General features: G+C 44.1%; 1 protein-coding gene across 1 annotated transcript in view; it reads right to left on the bottom strand.

The window, feature by feature from the left end:
* Positions 1 to 2,265: 2,265 nt before the first annotated feature.
* Positions 2,266 to 14,857, bottom strand: part of Ndc1 (NDC1 transmembrane nucleoporin) — a 58,508-nt gene continuing 45,916 nt past the window's right edge. Inside the window, exons 17-18 of the mRNA XM_006977716.4 lie at positions 8,976 to 9,136; positions 2,266 to 4,584 (exon numbers count right to left, since the gene is read on the bottom strand). Coding sequence (XP_006977778.4) covers positions 4,521 to 4,584; positions 8,976 to 9,136 — 225 coding nt within the window. The 3' untranslated portion in view covers positions 2,266 to 4,520. The remainder of the gene's footprint in view (positions 4,585 to 8,975; positions 9,137 to 14,857) is intronic.

The following is a 14,857-nucleotide window of genomic DNA, read 5'->3' as shown; positions in this document are numbered from 1 at the left end:
CTATATGGATTGCCTGTTGCTTTTGCTGGTTCTCAATCAAGTAGCTGTCTTCCTGGGCCTGGTTACTTTGAACTGATGCTTGCGGGAATCAGGCCCAGGGTGTTCTCCTCCAGAAGATCATGACCGCTTCTGCCAGGCCTTGAAGGTACTGTAGAGATCACTTTAATTCAACTTAACTACAGGTCTCGTTAGCCTTTGGAAAAAGGACAAGTTCCTTTTTGAAGGCCCTGAACCCCAAATTTTGTCTCCTCTCCCGAGTCTCTAAGACCCATCTCTACCCTCCACCTTGCTCTCATCAGTAAAGACAGGCTTTTAATAAGCCATGCCAGCACCACGTGACCTTGCCTCCAGCATAACTGGACACCTGATCCACCTGGACCAATTTCTTTCCATCAGGAATCCGGCTGGCATTCAGAAACAGCTGGTCAGTTTCCATTACAAGTAAACTCAGGAGCCAGAGGGCAGCTGAAGGAGTGGAAAGCCAGTCAGCAGCGAGAAAGCTGCAGCAGAGAACCACACAGAGACACTGACAAGGTTGGAGTTCTTCAGGGGGCCTGGACACAATCTATACTTTGGCTCACTGACACTTTCTGTGCCTTGAGGACCAATTTTCCTGTCTAGTCTATGCTAATTTGGGGGTGAGTGGAAATTATCTTGTAACTATGAGTGATGATACTGTGAGGAAGGAACCTGTAGATTCAGGAGCTAGAGACAAAAGAATAAGTCAAGGTCAACATGGTTTCAAAAGCCATCAAGGTCAAGATTGGTGACTGAGAAGCCATCTCCCCATTACTTCTCTGTCAGTGATAGCCCATAGTATTTCCAAAACCACTCTACCAGCAGGACCACCTACGAGGAAAACTTACCAGTATCCAGTAAAAGCTGTGGGTGCAGGCCAGTTGGAACATGAGCACCCAATGGCAAACAGCAGCCACCCAGCTCTTTGAAACGGAGCAGAGTGGGCTAGCACCAGGACACCCAAGGACAAGCCACAGTTAAAGATGAAAAGCTGCGGGAACATGAGGCTGGCAAAGAATCCAACTGAAGCTTCCCTGCACTTCCCGATTGCAGATACAAGTTTCCTGAGGTGGTGACTGAAATCAGGGTTGGAGTAGAGCTTACAGCTTGATTTAATACCAACTAGGCCCCAAAAGAGAATGACCAAACATTCAGTGTGTGGGGGGGTGAGGGCTCCCACCAAAATACATGGAAATATGCGGGAAGGTTAAAGAAGCTCATTCTAAAGAGCTGGGGCTGGGAAGTTTGGGGGCTGGAGAGATGGTTCAGCAGCTTGCTGCTCTTTCAGAGGACCTGAGTCCAGTTCCCAGCACCTTAGTTCACAGATCCAGGGGGTTCAGTGTCCTCTTCTGGCCTCCACAGGCACCTGCACACACATGGCATGCACGCGCGCACGCGTGCGCGCGCGCACACACACACACACACACACACACACACACACACACATTTAAAAAAAATAAGGAAGTTTGCAAAAAGTGAGAGTCAGGTCAGAGGGAACAAGCATCAGGTCCTAAAGGTGTGACAGTCTCATCCCTGCTGTGACGGCAAATTCTCACTGGGCACAGCAGACACTGTAACCTCAGCTTACTTTTAAATGATGGGCAGAAGCCAGGCATGAAACACACCTGTATAGAACACCTGGCGCTCGGGAGGCTGAAGCAGGATTACCATGGGTTTGAGGCTGGCCCTGACCACACAGAAGGCTATCTTCAAACTAGTTAATTAGGCTAAAACAGTCATAAAAATGAGAATGGTAGTGAACAACTTGCTAAGAATAGTTGGATTGGTAACTGATGAATGTATTAAGTGATTTGATTTTAAAGATGACTGAGGGTTGGGAGAGCAAGAGACATCCTATTACTCAGCTACCTAGAGGTGAAGTTCAAACTAATTAAGTAAAGCTGACAGACAGAACTGTTAGCCTAGGGAATCCGATCTGTTTAGAAATACTATTTTGGCAAGAAAAGAAACCTCTGTTAAGAGACGGCTTTCAGCACCTGCACTCTGTTTAGTTTTGGAAGAAAGAGCCAAGACAAAAAAAGAGAGAGAGAGAGAGAGACTTTCAGAATTCAGGCTCTTTGAAATTACTACTACACACAGATCACCCAGCAGACCAGCTGGTTAAGGGCAAGAGCTGGTTACTCATGAAGTTAAACCCTGGGCAGGTTCTATAAGCAACACTGTTGCGGCTCCCCTGCAATGGTTAAGGAAACACACAGAGATTCAGAGTTCAGTGAACAGTCTCAGTTAGGAATTGTCACTTTATTCTTCCACCAATTCAGTTCCAATGACATACAAAAAGATATAAACAGATTATCATAAATAGTAATAGGAAGACACACACACTCATGAAGAAATCCAGCACAGGAACCCTGTATGACTTCTCCATGTCTACTCACCAGTATAAGGTTTATTCTAGAAGTTTCCTACTACTCTGCAAAAGCAGCTTTGTGGCTTTGGAGGTCCCATTAGAGTCACAAACATAGGCGCTGATACAATCCTGTTTTGTACTCACAGCCAGAGAAAGGCTTTCAAGACTCATTTTCAGGCCGTCACATCAGGAGGCTTGTCGGCAGGACGTAACTTCACCAGAGGAAATGCTTCTCTCCTCTTCGCCTCCCTCAGGTCCTCCTTTGTGCAGGAAGAAGGGTGCCTTTTAAGAACACCCTCGCCACCTTCCAAATACAATACAGATCTGAAGGGATGGGCAGTGTCCTGCTCCCACCAGGCAGGCATGGCGTGGTCTCTATCTCATACACAGCACATCCAGAAATATTCATACTGCTATCAGATACACTTTCACCCAGAGGACATGGGCATGGCAAGAACCTAAACTGGACCAGACATTTCATAAAAATAAGTCGAAGTTGAAAGGAATCACCCTCTTCTGTGAGTTACACGCCACAGTTCTTTATGGAAACAGAAGATTAAGGCCTGCCTCCTGAAATGCTTCAGTCAGAGGCAGCCAGGGAGTATAAAAAGCTTATGGCTTCAATTCACAGAACACAACAGTCCTCCGTGATCTAGCCATGCTTCTCTGGTTACTGTAAGAAACTAACACACTGGAAGCCCAACGTTCACACTGAAAAAAGGATCAAGCCAACTTCATACACAAGGTAGAGGGGACACTTAAAAGACCCACAACTTGACAACGGGGAACTGTCCCATAAAGGCACTTTTAAGCCCAGCAGGATTCTTTATAATTTGCCGTGTGCTGGTTGAAGGGGTGATAGGTTGTGGAGCTGAAATACACAAAGGCTAGGCGTACACATCACACTTAAGATTCCTATACAATACTGGGCTGACTTTAAAGGAATCTTTTGGGGACACTAGAGGGAAAAGATAACAGGAAAGGATTTATGAAGGAGGATTTGGTCCAAAGCTAGTCTAATGAATATGTACCAGCAGGACCTCCAATGTTTCATCTCCAAAGAAATGATCTAATAAGTCATAAAATGACCACATGTACATTTGGGACGCGCTCCTGAGTACCGTGAACCCGGACATCCTGGCCTCGCTCACTACTTGATGACAGTGTGTTTCTGGCTCTAAAGATTGTCCTGTTATATTTTAATTAGCCAGTTAACACGGCTGAGGCTGCTCCCTGTCTGAAGACAGACTAGATTCACAACATAATTTGATCTGCTAAAGACAAACAGTAGGAAGCTTCCAAAGTCTTCTTACAAAACCTTCTCCCTCATTTGAAAACCTCTGCCAATCGCTTAATGCTATTTCAAAAAAGAAAGCAAAACTGGCCGGGAAATGCCCACATTCTCATCGTTTACCAGCATAATACAAAATGAATCCATAGATGTTGCTCAATTATTTCTCAAAACCCAAATGTGAATGTTTAATCGTGTAATTTAAGAACTCAGTTTTTCCACATTCCTTTACATAGAGTTAGCATCTGTAAATTGAGACTCTTTTTGGACAATCATGCAAATTTAATTTGTCCCTGGAAACAAAAACACAACCTAACAGATTAACAAAATATGTCCTGTAGACAATATTTTTACTGTGAATTTTTCTCCACTGTTACCATTTTTATCCTTTAGTAAACAAACTAATCTTAAGTTTATGTATTTTGAGTTTACAAAGAGCTCAACTCTTAAAGCGATGAGGAAAGACTGTATCAAGTCACCCTACTTCTGAGCTGGCTCCACTTTTCAAAAGTAAATTCTAAAAAAAATTGTGAGTAATTATTATCAAGTTATCTGAGCGAGAGACAGTTCGGCTGCCATAGATGCTCCTGTAAAACTGAATAAAGATTTTATTATACCACACACACAAAAAGCATTTGGTACAGAAAAGGCAGTTTTCGGTTATTCTGCTGAGAATTTCTTTCCATGATTTCTCCCATTAAAGTATAGTTTTCAAAGCAAGCACCACGACAAAGGAAGCATCTAATTAGTCCATTTTCTTCTGATCCAAGAATGCTGAACATTTACTGTCCCATCTGCAGCTGTATCAGCAGGGTAATGAACACAGTTTATATTACTTAACTATTCTTTGAACTCCAAGAACTGTTGAAGTCTTTTCTGATGTTCTGCAGATGCTTGCACAGCACTAAATGAAACATAAATGCAAAGCATAAGCTTTATTTTACATTAAGCATATTAAGTGAACCACAGAGCGCAAAGTCAATATTTTTCAAAACAATTAAAAATGAATAGAACTCTTCACTTATTTAGTACTTCTGAAAAAGCTGGATGCAAACCTTTTTCAATCTAATGAAGGCAAGGGCTTGCACTGGGCAATGGCATATTTCTACCTTCTCAAAGACCAGAGCAAATGCAGACTGACAAGTGCGGGCATCGCTCTAACCTGCTCCACTATGGAACCTGCTGTGCAGAGTTCCAGGCCCTGCAGTAGATTTTCTGGATTTTATTATTTTATTCAAACCAGATTCAAACATTATCTTTGAATTGTGGAGTATTTGAATTGCCTTTAATATAAAATCCTTTAAACTAAAATGTTTGGTTAAAACACAATAGATTCCATTAATCGTTTTCAAAGGTAACAGCTTGGTGGCTTGGATTTATTTCCCCTTTGAACATACACTATGTTATGGATGGGGACTCAGTTCTCCCTCCACTCTCCATCACAAAAGCAGATTATCTTGGCAGAAGGCAGACAAAAACACCCTACAACTAGTACACAACTTCTGTGTAAACTTTTGAACAAAAATGTTGGTTTTTCTAACTCTTTTTTTTTTTTTTTTTTTTTTTTTTTTTTTTGAGACAGGGTTTCCCTGTGTAGCCCTGGCTGTCCTGGAACTCACTCTGTAGACCAGGCTGGCCTCAAACTCAGACATCTGCCTGCCTTTGTCTCATGAGTGCTGGGATTAAAGGTGTGCTCCACCTCGCCCAGCAGTTTCTAGTTCTTAATTAATAGAATCATCATTGAACGATAAAATTCCAGACAGCTGAAGATCACCCTTTTCAGTGCCATAGTTTTGTTTTAAAGCCTTTGCTACAGATTATCCTACAATGCCTCTTGATCATCTCTGCTTCCTGACCCCACAAAGAAACCTCTAATGGAGTCACTTCACTGTGAAAGATGATACCTAGGGAGGTGCCCATGAGGTGGCTGTCACTAACCACCATCTTGCCACATAACTCTCCCTCCACTTGGAGGTAGAGAATTGCTCTATGCTTTGCCACTCAAGTACATTTTTGATGTTATCATCTGCAGGCAAACCAAATTTACCTAATTATGAGCCAATGGAGTTGGCTATGGTGGCTCACATCCGTTACCCTGCATTCAGGAGGCAGAGGCAGGTGGATCCCTTGAGTTCAAGGCTGGCTTGGCCTACACGGCAAGCTCCAGGACAGCCTGGGTTACATAGAGAGACCCTATCTCAAAAAACCAGGGCTGGGCAGTGGCGCACGCCTTTAATCCCAGCACTTGGGAGGCAGAGCCAGGCGGATCTCTGTGAGTTCGAGGACAGCCTGGGCTACAGAGTGAGTTCCAGGAAAAGGCACCAAAACTACACAGAGAAACCCTGTCTCGAAAAACCAAAAAAAGAAAAAAAACAAAACAAAACAAAAAAAAACCCAGAGTTTACCTCATCTGTACCCGGTTCTCAGAGTGGAGCTCTGGGTGAATAATTAGGTACTACACAGGCTTAATACATATTGTATGCTGGGCTTTACATAAATGAATGATCCCATTTTTTTTTTCACTATCAACACCAAACAAAGCAAAGTAGGGTCCTAAAATACCACCTGCAGGTTCAGAGCTCAGGGACCACACGGCTCACTGGTAAAGAGAGCCAGTTAGCAAGATCTGGTCCGAATGCTAGCTCTCTAACTACCTGGCTGAGCTGCTTCAGTAACTTCTCACAAGCTCAGACAGCAGCCCTGTAACCAGACATAACCCACGTGCTCTAGCAACTCCAGAGCTAAGACTCCTCCCACTGCACCACTGTCCTCAGACTCCTCCCACTGCACCACTGTCCTCAGACTCCTCCCACTGCACCACTGTCCTCAGACTCCTCCCACTGCACCACTGTCCTCAGACTCCAACCACTGCACCACTCTGTCCTCAGACTCCAACCACTGCACCACTGTCCTCAGACTCCTCCCACTGCACCACTGTCCTCAGACTCCAACCACTGCACCACTGTCCTCAGACTCCTCCCACTGCACCACTGTCCTCAGACTCCTCCCACTGCACCACTGTCCTCAGACTCCAACCACTGCACCACTGTCCTCAGACTCCTCCCACTGCACCACTGTCCTCAGACTCCTCCCACTGCACCACTGTCCTCAGACTCCAACCACTGCACCACTGTCCTCAGACTCCTCCCACTGCACCACTGTCCTCAGACTCCTCCCACTGCACCACTGTCCTCAGACTCCTCCCACTGCACCACTGTCCTCAGACTCCAACCACTGCACCACTGTCCTCAGACTCCTCCCACTGCACCAGTCCTCAGACTCCTCCCACTGCACCACTGTCCTCAGACTCCTCCCACTGCACCACTGTCCTCAGACTCCAACCACTGCACCACTATCCTCAGACTCCTCCCACTGCACCACTGTCCTCAGACTCCTCCCACTGCACCACTGTCCTCAGACTCCTCCCACTGCACCACTGTCCTCAGACTCCTCCCACTGCACCACTGTCCTCAGACTCCAACCACTGCACCACTATCCTCAGACTCCTCCCACTGCACCACTGTCCTCAGACTCCAACCACTGCACCACTGTCCTCAGACTCCAACCACTGCACCTCTGTCCTCAGACTCCTCCCACTGCACCACTGTCCTCAGACTCCAACCACTGCACCTCTGTCCTCAGACTCCTCCCACTGCACCACTGTCCTCAGACTCCTCCCACTGCACCACTGTCCTCAGACTACAACCACTGCACCACTGTCCTCAGACTCCTCCCACTGCACCACTGTCCTCAGACTCCTCCCACTGCACCACTGTCCTCAGACTCCAACCACTGCACCACTCTGTCCCATTGCTCATTGGTGCCAGTGACATGAGGTATGGCTTTCCTCAGAGGAAGGGGAAAGTCAGAACTTCATTCTCCTAACTTTCAATCAGCCATCTACCTGCCTTTCTTAGCTAATAAATCCTTATCTCATCCCCATGCTCTCTGCTTTTGCTGTCAGTAGATACACACACCTACTCATCTTCTACACCATCAGTGAGTGGGCACACCCTATATGCCAGCTCACACCCTACCTGAGTGCATTCTGAGCACACCCTATAAGACCAGGCTGGCCTTGAACTCAGAGATCCACCTGCCTCTGCCTCTTGAGAGCTAGGATTAAAGGCGTGCACCACCACCACCTGGCCTGAGAGGACAGAATTTTTAAGGGCAAGCCTGACCTCCTTTCAGGGTCACGTTCTAGCATGCATGTGCTCTCAGACAAGATTTAACCATTCTGTGCCTCCACTGACACACCTGTGTAATTAGGATAACCCCTGCCCTACGTAAAACTGTCGAGAAAAAGAAAGGAAAAGCTACAATCCATGGCCATCACATTGAACAGCACAGGTCTGGAAGTTAACAGATAATTTTTGTTTGCTTTTAAACAACCAAATAAATGTCTCGATGATACAGGACCATTTACAGTTCTTTTATATTCTCACAAGAACCACAGCGTGCCAGGAGTATCTGCCGCTGCTCCTGCCCTGTGCTGTACAAGGAACGGAGAACAAAAGCAGGCATATATATACAGTATTCTGTTACTGACTGCACAGGAACACGAACGAGCTCTCAGGCCGTCTAGAACTCATTTCTAATTACAATAAACATAGCTTAGTTAGGAAACCAGTGTCCTTCATCCTGTCCAGCCAGAGCATTTCATGAGAGCAAAGCAGTAAACATCAATGAAACTAAATATAAACAGGCCTGGCATTTGTGGTTTCTCTCTGGTTCAGTTTCTGAAGGTGTTGTGATCTGCCGGTGTTTTTCCAGCATGATTCACAAAGCGCCACAGCCTCATTTATGGAATATTCTGCTCACCCAAGTACCCAAGTCTTAAAGTTTCCTGACCAAAATGTAAAAAGAGAATTATTTTTAATATGCTTTTCTGGAAAGGCACTCCGGATTTTTTTCTCCTTTAAGGATCTTTTGATAATTTAAATCTCTCTCTCTCTCTCTCTCTCTCTCTCTCTCTGTCTCTCTCTCTCTCTCTCTCTCACACACACACACACACACACATTTATGAATGTTTATAAATATATATATATATATATATATATATATATATATATATATATATATTGCTACTTTTACAACTTTCTATCATTTGAAAGAAATCCCCAAAGGTAGTCATAAACAAAAATTGTAAATACCAAGTCCATACGAAAGCTCTCCTCACAGAGAGCCATCAGGGACCTGTAAGAAACCTTGCAATCCGCAAGCCCTCTCGTACCCAGCCCTCAGAGAACGCCTGAGACAGACTACCAGTGTGGATAAGATGGGCAAACTTACTTCAGATGTTCACCAAACGTGGTGGCTATGCGGTAGATAGCGGTTTTCAGGGAGGCCCTGAAGGCAAATCTTAATGTTTTGTAGGATGAGTCCACAAGGCTTTCTGAAATCCGGGATGGTTTACTAGAAGCATGAGGCAGCTTGAAGTACTTGTCAACGGCCTAGACCAGGAAGAAAAACACACGAATTCAGATGATTGTGAAAGCCAGGGTAGGCGAGGCCTGAGGTGTCTCAGTGGGTAAGCGCACTTGCTACAAAGCTGGGTGACCGAGGTTCACTGGAGTTGAATCCCCAGACCCCACAGGAGAGAAACGACACTTACAAGCTTCCTCTGACGCCTTCATGCAAAATAAGTATTAAAACAAAAGTCAAGTCAGTCTAACAAGTGAAATTTTTATTATAGATAATGTACACATCTACAAAGTCATGTGTGTTCTTTAGTGAATCAGTCACAACACTTTGAAAACACCTGTCCAGGACATCTCAAGTTTCCAGGACACAGCAAAGCCCCAAGATCCCATACTCTGTTTATCACTGGTGACAGGGGACAGCTTTTATCCTGATCTTAGCAAAAAAGACCAGAACTTTAACCTTTACTAAAGAAAGCCACTTTTCTTTCTCTTTAATTCTAAATTAGGTTTACAGTTCTAGAGGATGGGTGCCAGTGAGCAGTAGTAGCTGGGACAAGAGATAGCACACACAGTGAAACAGAGCTTATTTACAGTTGATACAGTTCAAAAACAAGAAAGCTTAAAGTCTTTGGAAGGCCAAGAGCAAATAATATAATTTTTAAAAATTTATTTATTTTTTTTTTTGGAGCTGAGGACCGAACCCAGAGCCTCTACCACTGAGCTAAATCCCCAACCCCTTTATTTTTTGTGCATTGGTGTTTTGCCTGCATGTATGTCTGTGTGAGGGTATTAGATCCTGGAGTTGGTTGTTGACTGCATGTGGGTGCTGGGAATTGAATGCGGTCCCCTGGAAGAGCAGGTTAGTGCTCTTAACCACTGAGCCATCTCTCCAGCCCCAAACACTACAATTTTAAAATATCACAGCTATTATAGGAAGGGAAGAGAGAAATAAGGATGAAGCATGTTAGCCTATTGTGGCAAGAGCGATCAGAGAGAACTATATCACATGCACTGTCTTCACAGCCACAGACAATCACAGCAGTGAAATCACCCCAGCCATCATGGTCTGAATTTCAAGAGCCCTGTATGTCATCTTGTTGTTCTTTCTTATTTTCGTACCTATTTTTGCTCAAGGATTTTGATGATAGTTCTTTGGTTTTTTTATACTTTCTTCCCTTGCTTCTTTTGGTCTCTATCAGCCATATTGGAGCCTTTCCTCAGAAAGCTGGTGATGCTTGGCTCCTGATTGCAAGTGAACTTCCCAAGGAGCTGACTAAAGCTTCCGGGAGCTGACAGGCTTCCTGGAAGGTGATCAGCATGGACACTGAGGTGAACTCCACACTCAGTCATTTGAAGTCTTTGTCCCTAGGTCACCCCGAGAACAGTCGTCTACTATCCTGTGTGACGGGCTGGGCCCTGGTGTTCAGTGGAACTCACCTTGTGCAGTCCCCACACTGCCAGGCCTCTCCCAGGGCAGGCCCATGTTCTAGTCTCTAGAGGATAAACCTCAGGCTGGGGTGGGGAAGGAGCAATGAGCAGCAGAGAACCTAGGGTCCTAACTGGCTTCTGAACCTCCTTTTTTTGGTGCCTGACCTTGGTGGCAAAGGTACCAAGAGCCCTTCCCATTGCCAACTCAGGACCCACCTCTGGGATCTGCCAAACCTATCGACATCTGCTCACCAGCTTCCCAGACTGGGCTGCTATTGACTCTGCCCTGCTTATGGATTTATGTGTTTTAACAATTCTCTTACCATACACTAGAATTTTGGAAAAGGAACAAAATTTGATGCATATGTTGAGTATGCCATGTTAACTTCAAGTCCAATCATTTGTTCTTTCACAATGATCACTTATTAGAGCTATTTCCAAGACTGGGCATAGTTGAAATACTTTTAGGCAGCATGGGAGGTAGTGTTCAGAGAAACACTTGAGCAATATTAAAGAACACTGAGTCATAATGGGGAGGTTATTGTCATTGTAATTTCCTCACACGTTTGATCTCATGCTGTTACACCCAGAAAACAGCCATCATCCTTTACACACACACACACACACACACACACACACACACACACACACGCACGCGCGCGCATGCACACAGTAGCTTTGAATACACTGACAGAACGACAGATAATGTAAAATAAATATGCAAATATAAGTCAGAATATAAAAGTAGCAAACTCAATTTTTATCCAGTATTTTGCAGGTTTAGTCTAAAAGCAAAAACAATCCAGGGTCTTACTATGCAATCCTGGCTGGCCTGGAACTTGCTGTGTAGACAAGTTGGCCTCTTGTTTGCTGGTATTAAAGGCTTGGGCTAACACACCTGGCTCATTTTTCAGGATGAAAGAGAATATGTAACTGAAATGGGAAATACCCTCTGTATGCAATTAGCTGCCCAACAGCTGCCATGCAAACCTAAAACACATCTTGTCTGTAAATACTGATTTAAAATGAGCCGGGCGTTGGTGGCGCACGCCTTTAATCCCAGCACTCGGGAGGCAGAGCCAGGCGGATCTCTGTGAATTCGAGGCCAGCCTGGGCTACCAAGTGAGCTCCAGGAAAGGCGCAAAGCTACACAGAGAAACCCTGTCTCGAAAAAAAAAAACAAAAATAAATAAATAAATAAATAAATAAAATGAAGATATATTCTGAGTATGTCCAAACTCATCGATAGTTCTAGCTGTTATGTTTGTATAATCAAAATACAATCATTTTTTTATATTTCAGAATCTTGCTGAAGAAACCTTAGACATTTCCTTTGCAATATAATTACAAACAATTTCCCTGTTAGGTTTCTAAATACAAATCCACAAGACCCATACAAAAACTGCATTAACTTCGCCATCATCCTTTTTCTTATTGAACATCTCCATTACTTGCTGGACTCTTGTAAATGACACTAAATTTGGTACACAAAATCATGTAAGAGCAAGGGAAAGTGCCATGTATCGTCTTTGCAGAATACATGATGGCCTTATAAAATATTTGAAGACCAGAAAATATTATGGGATGCTTTCCTTTTGAGTGACTCACTAGTGAGAATACAATATATATTCCCCTTCTTCATAAAAATGTATGGTTCTAGGGCTCACAAGATAGTTGAGCAGGTAAAAGAACTTACAACCAAGCCTGAAGAATGAGTGCTATTGTCAGGACCCACATGGTGAAAGTGGTATAGGGACCTCATACACACACACACACACACACACACACACACACACACACACACACACGTACGTGCGCGCACGCACGCACGCACGCACACACACACACAGACCACCGGTGTGTCTGAATTATTTCCACGTCTGGGAATTACACGTATACCATGCTGCATTTGTGCAGTCAGAGGACAGCGTCGGGTGTCAGGCCACATCTTCCACCTTGAGACAGCTGTCACTGCAATTGCCACGTTAGATGGCCAACAGACTTTCAGGGATTTTTCTGTCCCTGCCTCCCATCTTTCCAGAAGCAGACTGAGATAAAAGATGTACACTGAGGCTGGAGAGACGGCTCAGCAGTTACGAGCACTGGTTCTCTTCCAGGACCAATGTTCAATTCCCAGCACCCGCAAAGCAGCTCACAACCTCTAGTTCCAGAGGAGCTAGCACCTTCTTTTGGCTTCCGCAGGCACTAAGCATGCAAATGGTGTACATACACACATGCAGGCAAAACACCCATACACACAGAATAATTTTTAATAATAATAAAAAAAATGATGTGCACTACCGTGCTCAGCTTTACATGGGTTCTCGGGATTTGAACCAGGTCCATTAGCTTACACAGCAAGTGCTTTACCCACTGAACCATCTGACCAGACCTATGTGTTATTTCGGAGAGAGGGTCTTTCTGTGTTCTGAAGGTAGTCTGTAGCTAATGTGTAGTACTGGCTGGCCTCCAGCCAGCATTTCTCCCACCTCAGCTGCCCAAGTGGTAAGATTAGAGGCATGTGGCACCATGACAAGATTTCCAGTTCTTGTAAGATCAGTGTCATCACAATCATTAGATTTCAGAGCCGTGCTGACAAAGTCAACAACCACTAGTCACACAGAGCTGCTGAGAACTTGAAATGTGGCAGACTGAACTGAGATGAGCTACCCAATGAGAAACACATGCCATTTCCAAAGACGGTGTAAAGAACAGAACACAAAATACCTGTCCGACAGTTGTGGCACACGTCTGTAATCCCAGCATTCAGGAGGCAGAGGTCCACAGATCTCTGTGAACTCAAGGCCAATCGGGTCTACAAACAGAGTTCCAGGACAGCTAGAGCTGTTACACAGAGAAACCCAGCCTCGAAAAACCAAAAAAGAAAAAAAAAAATCCACAAAATAGCTCACTAACAATTTTATACTGATCATGATAAAATGACCGAGCTAACATAAAGTTAAACACTAATTTTCATTGTTAACAACTGCATTCTGTGGACCTAACTACCAGCAAACGTCACTTTACCAAGATGAGCTGCTGCTACCCGACTCTTTGCACTCTTCTGGTTTGTCTAACTGCTCTAACAGAGCGGCATTATCCTTTGCCACTGTCAATGGGAGGTTTTTGGGAGAGGACTGGGTTGGTTCTCACATCGGCACGGCAGCTCACAATCACCTGTTACCTGGCTCTAGGCTAGGCGCTCCAATGCCCTCTTCTGGCCTACACAAGCCACACACAGTGCTCATACATACATGCAGGCAAACTTTAAAAATCTGGTTTTTTGTTTGTTTGTGAGAGAGGGACTCTTGATCCTGGCTATGCTGAAACATGCTATGTAGACCCCGCCTGCCGCTGCCTCCCACAGGATGGGGCTAAAGGCATGTACAACACACTCAGCTAAAGAGGTTTTTAAAATTTGAACTTACCACCTTCACTCAATGGAACCTTTACGAAGAAATAACTACAAAGATGTGTGTCCAAACTTCTTATTTAGTGTTTCTTAAAACCACACTATATTAACATTCTTGTGTTTTATTAGTCTTTTACCAAAAATGGGGAAAAATGATTATTAATAATGAAATAATTCAGAACTGGGGAGATGGCTCAGTGGTTAAAAGCATTATCTGCTTGCTCTTCCAGAGGACCTGGGTTCAGTTCCCAGAATCTGTATGACAGCTCACAACTGTCTGTAACTCCAATTCTAGAGGACCCACCAACACCCTCACACAGACATACATACAGGGAAAACATCAATGCACATAAATTAAAAAATAATTTTAAAAAAATGAAATAATTCTCAGGATGACAACAAATTGTTCAAACACTAGAAATGTCAAATCACTATGCTCTCATAATACACCTGCCCTTGAATTTTAAAAGGACCCACTATATCTAATGGGAACTGCAAGAAAACAATTTTTATTGAACTTTTTGTAAGTATTGTGCTGTAGAATAATCCTTCTGTACACTGTGAAAATATGCTGCTCTCATTGTTAATAAAAAGCTGATTAGCTGATAGCTAGGCAAGATTTTCAGGGAAGAGAGAATGCTAGGAAGGACAGAGTTAGAGGAGTTCCCAGCAAAACAGGAAGGAAGCAGGACATGCAGGAAAGGTAAAAGCCATAGACAGCACATAGATTAACAGAAATGGGTTAATTAATTTAAGTTGTAAGAGCTAGCTGGTAATAAGCCTGAGCTAATGGCCGATCATTTGTAATTAATAGTAAGTCTCTGAGTGGTTATTTGGGAAGCTGCTGGCAAACAGAGCTGGTTGCGGTCCCTTCAAAAAACTCCGCCTACATAATTGTTCTTTGAAAGGAA

The sequence above is a fragment of the Peromyscus maniculatus genome, chromosome 2 (genome assembly GCF_049852395.1).
Source record: "Peromyscus maniculatus bairdii isolate BWxNUB_F1_BW_parent chromosome 2, HU_Pman_BW_mat_3.1, whole genome shotgun sequence".
Lineage (NCBI taxonomy): Eukaryota > Metazoa > Chordata > Mammalia > Rodentia > Cricetidae > Peromyscus > Peromyscus maniculatus.
Note: the sequence above shows the minus strand (reverse complement) of the source record. Positions and strands in the feature narration are given on the sequence as shown.